Consider the following 10579-nt stretch of genomic DNA (forward strand, 5'->3'; position numbering starts at 1 on the left):
ATCTTTTCTCTCCAAGTTGCTTTCTGATTCTCTTGTAGCCCATCCCAGCCTTGTGCAGATCAACAATCTTGTCCCTGATGTCCGTAGAAAGCTCTTTGGTCTTGCCCATGGTGGTGATGTTGGATGCTGGTTGTTTGGGTGTTGACAGGTGTCTTTTATACAGGTAACAAGGTGAGGCAGGTGTATTTGATGTAGATAATTGGTTGGGATTGGGGCTGTGTCTTAAAGAAAGACTAACTGGCTTGTAGGATCCAGAATACTTGCTGTTTGGTAGGGGGTCATATACTTGTTTTTCCTCATCAGATGGTCATCAATTTTTATAAATTCATATGATGTGATTTTCTGGAATTTTCTTTGGGATTCTGTCTTTCACTGTTAGAATGTACATATGATTAAAATTGTAGATTGTTGCATTCTTTGTAAGTGGGCAAACCTGCAAAATCAGCAAGGGGTCAAATACTTTTTTCCCCCACTGTATTTGCTGCATATAGTGATGTTGCTGTTGTAAACATTAATGTTGCTGCTCTAGAAACAACATTTAGCTTTATTAAAAATATTCAATTCTAATCCTATAAATTAATTTAAGAACAACTAGGCCGTTATTATGCACACTACAATATTTATTTATCGCAAGTCATATGTCATCAACATAGAACAATGTTTTCGCACATTGAATATTTTCCTCATACCGTGCAGGCCTACATCAAGCCCGTTGGGTCTGGTCTCACCAAATAACTGTCACCAAATAATAGTAAAGTATCGATAAAGAATCGGATCGTTAAGCAGTCTCAATAACAATATCAATAAAAATTAACAAGCCCCGTCCCGAGTGTTATGGTATACCAACAAGTGAACAAATTATACACAAGAGCAATTAATCAATGCTAGAGAAAACCAAAATTGCTCACTTGCTAGCTCTTTGGTTACCTGAAGAGTTTGCCTAGCAACCAATAAGGCCTGTATATCTGCAAGATCCAAACACCTGATACCTCAAGTGCCCCACTTCAAGCAAATAAATACAGGCTGAGGAAGTGCCAGGGTAGAAGTGTGAGCCCATTTCAGGGCACATCGTCCCTAATAACAAACTCAAAGAGCAAGCTGATATTCAAAGATTTAAATTAAGACTACAGTTTCCTGCTCTGGATAGCTGCTCCTATATTAGACCAGCGGTTGTTTACGTCTGACAAGCAACAGTGAAGCCGACGCAGCTGCACAGTCCCCCCCCTAGTGCATGTCTGCACTTGGCATTTCCTTTCAAGTCAAACTGAACTGTGATTTCTCCCTTTGCCCCAAAGTTTGTGTTTTCAGCACTGTGTCCCTGCCCGCTCTCTTTACTCAGTCAGAGCATTCGTTTGGCAAGTCTCCGCTTACTTCAACTGACATTGAAATGTTATCGTTATCTCATTTGAAATGTAACCACGATTGGCTGGTTTAAAATATCTTTCTGCAATATCACTCCCACACCAATATGTGGCTTTTGCAATCAGGCAACGGCTTTACCAGAAAAAAAACCAAGCAGGCAATGACACATCTCCACCTGGGTCGTGGAGTATCTGACCTTGAAGAATTTTTAACACGATATCTTCTCACATGGTGCTAAGACCCCAACTACCACACTCGACTAACACTTTCATCTTCAGTTTTAGCATTTTCATTATTTGTATCAGTACTCAACACACCTGCGTGCAGGGCCTCCAAGGGAAAGTCCCATGTAATCAGATAGTATCATACTTCACTAACAAGTGCACTTGTCACACTCTCAAATAAGCCGTAGAGAGACCGGTCTGGAATTTAGTCAGCTCAGCCATCTTACTCACGTTGTACAGAAATGAGTTTACCCACTTCCTGGTGAAGTTTTGTAACATAACTGCACTTGTGACTTTACTGACTGTTGCCGACACATTATAAAATCCCTGAGACTGGTGTGTGTTTGAACTGCACTTACGCTCAGTCCAGTGGCATCTTCTGGGGTCGTGTAGCTTGACCATCATGTTTTCCTAGAATTAACACAGCGAGGGCACAAAATCTTCTCATTTTCTCTTTTCAACGATTGCCTCTAACTGCTCTCTTCCTTCAGTCAGACCACAAAATCCACTTACAGCAGTTTTGATGAGATTAAAATATCAAGGTACTGAGTCAATAGTGTTAAGACCACAGTGCCTTACATGATGGTGCATATCACACAGATCAGCTCCGACAGATAACAGGTGTATACGACAGACATCAACCATTGGTGCACCAATGTGTATCTGCATGTACACACATCCATTTTCTTCACACCTATGTAGTATAATGCAAGGCTGAGGCTATTGAGGACATGTCCACAGTATTTTTGTGGGGAATTAGGATTTTAATTTGCATGTTAGCAAAATAATATTTACAGAAAGTATAATTGATTAGTGAGGGTGGTTTTGGTAGGGGTAAGTTGGACCATAGTATTTCTAAACTCTGCTACGGCCCTGGTCGATGTATTAACGTGGGGTGGAGACCATCCTGTTTATCTTGACATCATAGGCTACAGATTTTCTGAAGTTGATTTGGCAACATTACCACACACCTCAAAGCCCATATACTTTATAGGTGTTATTTAACACTTACAGGACGCTCCTGAAGTAGAGGTTCTGCAAATGCTACCAATAGTGGCGCCTCTGAAATGTTACCCATTTTGTTTTTCATGTTTTCTTTTTTATGCAGCTTTCACACAGTAGAAGTTCAAGGTCAACATAACCTTATCAGCAGCAGCAGAGCGGGAGGAGAATATATTGATAGAAAAACAAAAATCATCATACGGAGGTACAAAGGAAAGGAGAAGATAGGCGTGAAGGAGTATTGGCTGCGATGAAACGTGAACCACAAACTGCCGTGGGATGTGTCACACACACACACACACACCCCCCTCCCTACTGGACTCAGAACAATGGCCCTTTGTACAACTTCCATAAATCTGCATCAAAAACACAAACAAAAGGCTCTGAAATCATTCATGTGACTGTTAAGACCACGAGCGTGTGGGATACTTTATCCAGCAGTGACGCTGACCAACAGGGCATTGTCTTCAGCCTTTTATGGAGATTTGAGGGAATTTGAAAATGGACTATGACCAAGGAACAAAACTGCAGCTTATTTACGGGTTGGGTTTATGGTATTTGCAAAACACCTTTTCTGTTTTCCTGGAACTGTCAACCAGGCTACAGCTAGATCTGATCAAAGTCTCGGTACAGATTACAGACTGAGTCGCCTCATTCAGTGACGTAAAGTTATACCAGTTTAAGTGTTGTTGTCATTAGAGAATGAAAGACCCAATACCGATCCTGATTCAGCTGAACACTGTAAAGGTTGCAAACTAAACGTTATATACCTTGGTCAGGAAGCTGAATGAAAGTTAACTGGAATTTTTGCTGAAACTGAAGAGAGGGAAAACAGACAAAGAAAAGCAAGGATTAGTGTGAGAAGAACATTGAGAACACATCTGAGAGACACCATATAGTTCAATGAACAAGCCCCCCCCCCCCCCAAAATGATCATTTCTGAGGCTTCTTTCCCTCCCTTTACCCACTTTTATTCTGGCCTGACAGAGCAAAGCCCTACAGGCTCAAACAAACAGACGAGAGCGTTCGGTCAAGCGGTCACATATTTTAAAACGCACTTTGTACAGGCAGACTTGAATTCCTATGAACACTCATTGCTGGTGCCAGGGTCTTTTGCCAGATACACAAGCTGCTCATTCAACTGTGCCTGCCCACACACACACACACACACATACGCCTGGGACTTTGCCCCGTTGCTACCGGCGACTATTGCCACACCTCTTGCAATATGTGAATGGACAAAGTCAAGTGTTGTAGCCGCTCCCCCCCCCTCTTTCTCCCTCCTCCTTCCCACGTCCCCTCTCTACTCTCCCATTTCTCTCCCTCCTCCTTTATCTTTTCATTTCCTCCAACTACCCCGTTTTCTGTTCAAACTGTGAAACGAAAGTGTGTTAATTTACACGGGGCCCGTGTTTTACACTCCCTTCACGTCCCGCGCAACATTCAGCTTTCTTCCAGCGGAACAAAAGTGAATGAATGAATCAATGCCTTCCCTTGTGGGCAACTTCTCCACTGCCGGGGTGACGCATACCCATCCTTAAAAACTTCCTTCTTAAAATGTATTGTCTTTCTACCATAACTGTCAATTATGTAATGGTTTATTTGTTCCTATACATTCGATTTACAGCCAGCGCTTTGGTTCATGTACATCATGTGAATGTGGCATCGTCTAGTCACAAGCCCACTCACCGTCAAACTACTGACAATACACCAGTAGGCTAGCTCTTAAAATTTGCAGGAAACTATTTGAAAATGTTAAAAGTTGCCTCAGATTATTTTTCCAGGGTGCTTCGGGTAAAGCTATATTGTCCAGTTTTACACATCAGTTGTGGAATGTGTGCTAATGTTTTTTTCTCCATCAGTTTGTTTTGATAGCCTGACTTCTGCTGAGACAAATGTACTAGAGTTAACAGTCAAGACAGCATCTTAAAATCACTGGCCAATCTGTCTTATGTCTCTCTTGGCATCTTTAAGGCATATTCTATTTTACTGATTAATATAACGGGTTTATTAGAATGCTGTGTTCAATGTTTTTCTGGCTGTTCTGCACTATGAGATCACCAAGTTCCTCGGGCTGTACGATTCTGGCCAAAATGATAATCACGATTATTTTGATCTATATTGAGATCACGATTATTCACTGATTTTAGGGACAACATATTTTTCATATAATATAAAATCATAATAAGACTGGTCCTTAAAGTGCTTCATCTCGTAGAAGCAAACTATAAATAACATTTTACCAGGAAAGTCCACTGAGTCCGGCTACTGCTGCGCCACAATTTTTTTACGTCCCACCGTTAACTTCCACTGGAAGCATCTGAGATGCATTTCAGGAGCTGAGCACATTGTTGGCTTCTTGTTACTTTGTCCTTTTTGTGCTTCTACCCTGCGTACCAGCATCGGCTCTTTGTGACCCGGTTTTGTTCGGTTGTCTGCACGGCTGCATTTCAGAATCAGAGGGTTTTGCCTGCCTTATTTTGCTGAAATGTTGTGATTTTGTTAATTTCATAATCGGTGCTTGATTTTTAGAAGTAGAATAATGGTTCTTTTTGCCTGTTTTTTGTCAATTAATGATCATGAGTATGCACAGGGCATTTTATTTAGAAAATTGACCAGATTCTCTATGTCGTTCTGTGTTTGACTTCCTGCCCAGTTTGATCCTCTCTGTGCAGCTTGACGCGGCTTTCTTCAAGGCCGGAACAGAGACCTGCTTCTGGCACGCTTCTGGGACGCGCTGCGTCTGATGGACTCCCAAACATTGACTAGAAAGGCTGCGACTAGCTCCGGCAGCCGCAGTGCAGCAGACACAGGCACACTCGTGGACTTTGCGGTCTACTCTGAACTGTAGCAGCAAGAGGGTGCGCACACAGCCAAATCACCCCCTTGGTTGTAAGTTTAGGAAGCGCTTGATTTGATATGCAGCAGAGTTTTTCATGAGCGGAGCATGCATTTTAAGCAGTGATATAGTCTATGTGGGGGGAAAAAACAAGTCACTAAGAGCTGGACAGGCAACCCAGAGCTGCTCTGAACTAGAATGAATGAACCAATAAATCAATGGCTCTTTATCTTCCCACTTTCAGGCCTTAGCCACACCTCCATGACATTAACATGCCAAGACACCATAGCTACAAGTTGCATCATTTCCTCAAGAGGGGGAAAAAGCTCAATGCGTTGCATTTCTCTCAAATACTTGATTTTATGTTGTCATAATCACAGGCACAAGCTAGCCTGTGATTCAGGCTACAGTAACTAAGACCTGGATTATGACATGTGTTTCCTTTGGCATAGAAAATGTCATATTTCCTCATGGAGGAGATGAATGGACAGAGGCAGAGGAACAGTGCGCTCTGGAGTTTGTTATTTTTAATGCGAATGTTCCACTTTTGCTGAGCAACAGGCTTGCAGTGAAAGTTCAAAAGAGCTGCCATGGAAAAACAAAACAAAAAAAATCGCACGGCTCAAGCTGCTTAGCCAAACAGAGGCAAAGAATGAGAGAGATGGTGTGTAAGAAGAACGGGAGAAAAAAAAGAGAGGGAGGGAGCCAGAGAGGAAAGCAAAGAGGGAAAGAAAAAGACAAAAGAGCAGAAGACGACAAGAGAAACGGTGAATACATGGATTAAACGAGGTACAACAACAAGGCACAAGGGAATTACAGATGGAGAAGAAACAGGGAGCCAGAAATGGAGTGAGTGTGAAAAAGAGAAAAAGAATGAGAGAGGGAGTACGCTGTGTTCTGTCAGAGACAAGGGGTGGCGTGTGACAAAAGCCCCGGTTAATGCAGAATGACTGCTGAGCGGAAAGAATGTTAAATCCTCGGAGAGAGAGGGAGAGGTGGGGGGAGAGAGAGAATGAAAACAGGTACAAACAGAGAGAACAAGAGGGAAACAGACTGTAAAGAATGGATGTGAAGGTGCAGTCGGGGTGGTGGGGATTAAAGGTGGCCCAAGGGCTGACATCCTAGGTCTGTTCACAGTGGGAAGAACAGTGCAAAAATTGCAACCAGCAGAGTCCCCACTCGGACACTGGGGAGGCTGGTTTGCGGTCGCTGGCCACTGAAGAGATGAGAATTTACAAGGAAGTTACCTTCTCCTTTCTCCCATTGACCCCGATGGTCCCTCTTTTTTCGTCTGTGTGATACTTTAAAGTAAGAGGAACAGCAAGATTTGCCTGCTTCAGCTGAGTTCATGGGTGTCTTTACTGGATTAAAGGCCCTGATGCTCAAAACAAAAAGACAATCAAGGACGGGTTGTCATACGTTCTAAATGAACTACGCTCACATAATGTACACGCCAGTTATTGAGTATCAGCAAAAGCGATAATATGATAGTAAGTGTTTACATCAACATCCCTTACTGGGAATATCAATGTTAATGACAGCAACGTGTTCCTTGTAATGAGTCATATCCACAGAGCTGGGTAAAATAAAAGTCAACAATTTGGGAGGAAGTGTAGTTTGTAAATTGCTGCCAGCTTCATAATGTAGCTAGTTAGGGAGGAAGTTCGACATCTGTCTCCCAATTTCTGCTCTGCGTCACTGGCGAGTTAAGGGCAGGTGAAGTTGTAACATCCTTTAGCATCAGATTATGTATTATATATTCTATACCTACATTCATTTAAATAAGAAAGAAATTAGCCACTAAAATATAAACAAATTACAGCTTAAGGTACCTGCTCCTCTTTCCAAACGACCCTTTCATTTAAAGCTCTGCAATGGATCCAGCACTTTAGAAACAGATCAGTCTTCAGCCCCACCCTCTCACCCACCCCAGCCTCTTTTCTCGTTCCTCGTTATTATGTCTGAGAGCCAAGTTGCTGAACAGTGGCAATGCGGCAACTGGTGCCTCTTGGCTCGCCCCTAATGTCACCCCACCACCACCTCCCTTCTCTGAAGCGATCAATCTCTCCTCTCGCTCCTCTCAGCTCACTTGCTCTTTTCCATTTATTGCACTGTGCTGCCGATATGATGAGAAAACAGTGAAAAGCATGAGATGGGCAGCAAAAGGGTAATCTCATATTAGAAAGGTGCGGGAGGTGCATGTCCAAAAACACTGAGGGCCATCTGGGAAAAAAATAAATAAGTCATCACCGCTAGACTCCCCTCATACCTGTGCTGCTCCTCACTGCCCTGATTCTTCTCCATTACAACATAACAACTTCTCATCCTTCCTCTCCCCCCCTCCACCTCTCCCTCCTCGCACCAGGAACTGTAGTGGTGATTGTCTCTTCCAAGTCTAGCTATTTGCCTGTGCCAGCACTGACTGCATTGGAGGGGAGGAGGACTTTGGTGGGTGGGGGGTGACACGCAGTGGGAAGTGGAAGGAGGTTGGATGGGGGCAGGGCATTGCTCTCATCACATATGGAAGGGGGAGAAAAAAAAAAAAAGAGAGACAGCCAGCAGCCAAGAAGCCAAAAGAGAACGAGCGATGATTTTCAGAATCGTAAATGAGCGTCATGGAGAAAGGAGGCAAGGCTGAATGAGCCTGCTTCACATCTCCCGCCAAAACCCCCCCTCGGTCCACCTTCCTCTCCTTCCTTCCATCCACCTCTCCATCCTTCGCAGGCTGAATCTATAATGAGTGTTTCTATTGCGCAGCATGGCAGGGTGTGGCGACGACTGACAATTGATACAACGCGGCTCAATTTCATCCCATACAATTCCAAGTTTGTGGAAAATAACAGCCGGGTTGTGTGCCTAAAAACAACACTCAAGACACAGAACAGTGAGAACAGAAGGGCTGTTGGTGAATCTGCTAGGTAGGGTCTAAATCATTCGTGTTTTCACATGACCGCCTCCTAATGTTGCCACTCATAGTCTGAGTGCAAGTAATAGAACTTTATAACAAAAAAGGGCATGTGAATGAAATATTTTACAACACAGCTCAAATAAAAAAAAATGGTCTGAAGCCAAAGATGCCTGCAGAGGGAATAAAAAGCAAGGAGAATGGGAAAGAAAGATGGAGATCATATTACAATGTTTAAGAATAACTTGACACTACTGACATGACCTATTCTAATTTCAAGATCAATAATCTATCAGCGATGGATAACTGGTAGTTGGTGCAAATTTCACATTTTTATCTAAGTTCCTTTTTATACACTTTCTGACAACTGACTCCCGCAACAGCACCACTTTAATGCCATTTAATACTTATTTTTTTTATACTTTCATCCCACGAAAGTGTGTCAGCCTAAAGGGCAGCCAAGCTGAGCTATTCTCCCTAAAAAGGTGTGTAGATCTGACTTCAGATAAGTTTAAGATAATTGGTCACAGAGCTCTCATCTCCCAGCAGGGGAAAATGTGGGTTGGACTTTGAGCATATCCCTCCCTCCCACTGCCAAGCCATTATACCCAGAGTACACAGCTGGTCTAAAAAAAAAAAAGAAAAAAAAAAAAGTGCCATACTTATGAAAAATAAGCAAAACACCAAATATTTCCTCCTGAAGATAGAGCACAAGCGATAGAGGGGGCTACTTCATACATGTATCATACTCATTTAATAATATTCACACGCACGAAGAGTATATCTGGCACTATTTTTCGACAGAATTAAAACTTAAACATCCCTCCAGAGCGTGTAATAGCCCCCCGCAGCCATTTACGCCGTTTACTCAGTTTAAACGTTTTTGTTTTATGTCCACGGCTGCAGCGTCGCGGCTAATACCGTTAGCTAGTTAAACTTTGACAGTCCAGGCGTTTGAGAACATCCCGTTATGTAACCGGACACCGAGTTGCTTGAAGGCGCTGAGAAGCATCTTTGTGAGCGATGGAAACTTGTTTCTGACGAGATCTTTTCCGTGCCAGCCTATTTAATTGAGAAAAGGGTCTTGTGCTCTGGGGGTTTCAGAACACGGAAGTCATCAAAAGTACTTTCAAGCAGCAGGCTTTTTTTCTGAGAAAAAGGAGGCTTGTTGCTTATCTTACATGTGATCCCCTCCAACTGCCCCCCGTGACAACGTCATCATCGATTAACTAAACCACTTGTTTGAATGATGGAAGTTTCGAAAGCCATCTCTTGTTTCCCCCAACACACATATCTCGACGGCTACGAAGTCAAACATAAAGAACAGTTATACTCACTCCTCTTCCCATGGTTGCTAAGATGTGGACTTAGTTCTTCCCACTTCAAGTATTGACAAACAAAAATCCACCTTAAAATTATGTACAGTAAAAAATATATTACACCAAAGTATGACTCCTGGATGTGCCCGTTATTTATTTTTTTTAATGTTTTTTTTAAGTCGTTTTTTTCCCCTTCAGCACGTGTCACTCCTCCAGAACGCACATCCGAGCTCGCGAGCCGCCGCGGCAGACCCTCCAATACTTATAGACGGCGTTCCCTCCATTGTGACGTCGACGCCGTTTGCCATGGTAACCCCACGGATGGAGGCGGAGCGTCCTCCATTATTGGGCGGTTTGTCAGTTTTTTTACCCCTTCAGCTTGCCATGCAGCACACACACAAAACACACACCATTCACATAGATACAGCATTCACCATGGATGGACACTGAGCCAATTACAAAGATCAGAGATAAATTATCAAAAACAATCATAATATTACTAGAAACTACAATGATAACATTGGAAAAACAAAACAAAATAATGCAGAAGTTTGAAAGAAAGACCAACCTGCAACCTGTAAAGCCCGTTCTGTCTGATCTGATGTGGAAAGCCGGTTAGCTTAGCTTAGCTTAGCTTAGCACAAAGACTGCAAATAGGGGTAAAAAGCTAGCCAGGCTACTCAAAAACTCACTCATTTTACATGTTAAATCTTGTTTGTTTAATTCATACAAAAACCAAAGTGTAAAAATAACATTTTACTGACACATCAGTCTCTTTGTCTGGCAACTGCTTTCAGCCAAGAAATAGTTTGGCACATTATCCCCTGTAACACAGTGACTTGTCATTTAAAAACTATTTGTACAGTTTAAACCAAATACAACAAGTTTAAGAAGTGCTGATAGCTGGATTTTGTTCCCTTCTAACTTA

The 10579-nt window shown here is 42.6% G+C and overlaps 1 protein-coding gene across 1 annotated transcript in view; it reads right to left on the bottom strand.

The window, feature by feature from the left end:
- LOC123976821 (sodium/potassium-transporting ATPase subunit alpha-1) overlaps nt 1-9876 on the bottom strand; it is a 29882-nt gene extending 20006 nt beyond the window's left edge. Inside the window, exon 1 of the mRNA XM_046059170.1 lies at nt 9670-9876. Within this exon, the coding sequence (XP_045915126.1) occupies nt 9670-9681 (12 nt within the window). The 5' untranslated portion in view covers nt 9682-9876. The remainder of the gene's footprint in view (nt 1-9669) is intronic.
- Between the last annotated feature and the right edge of the window lie 703 nt (nt 9877-10579).

Source organism: Micropterus dolomieu, linkage group LG01 (assembly GCF_021292245.1).
Source record: "Micropterus dolomieu isolate WLL.071019.BEF.003 ecotype Adirondacks linkage group LG01, ASM2129224v1, whole genome shotgun sequence".
Taxonomy (NCBI): Eukaryota; Metazoa; Chordata; class Actinopteri; order Centrarchiformes; family Centrarchidae; genus Micropterus; species Micropterus dolomieu.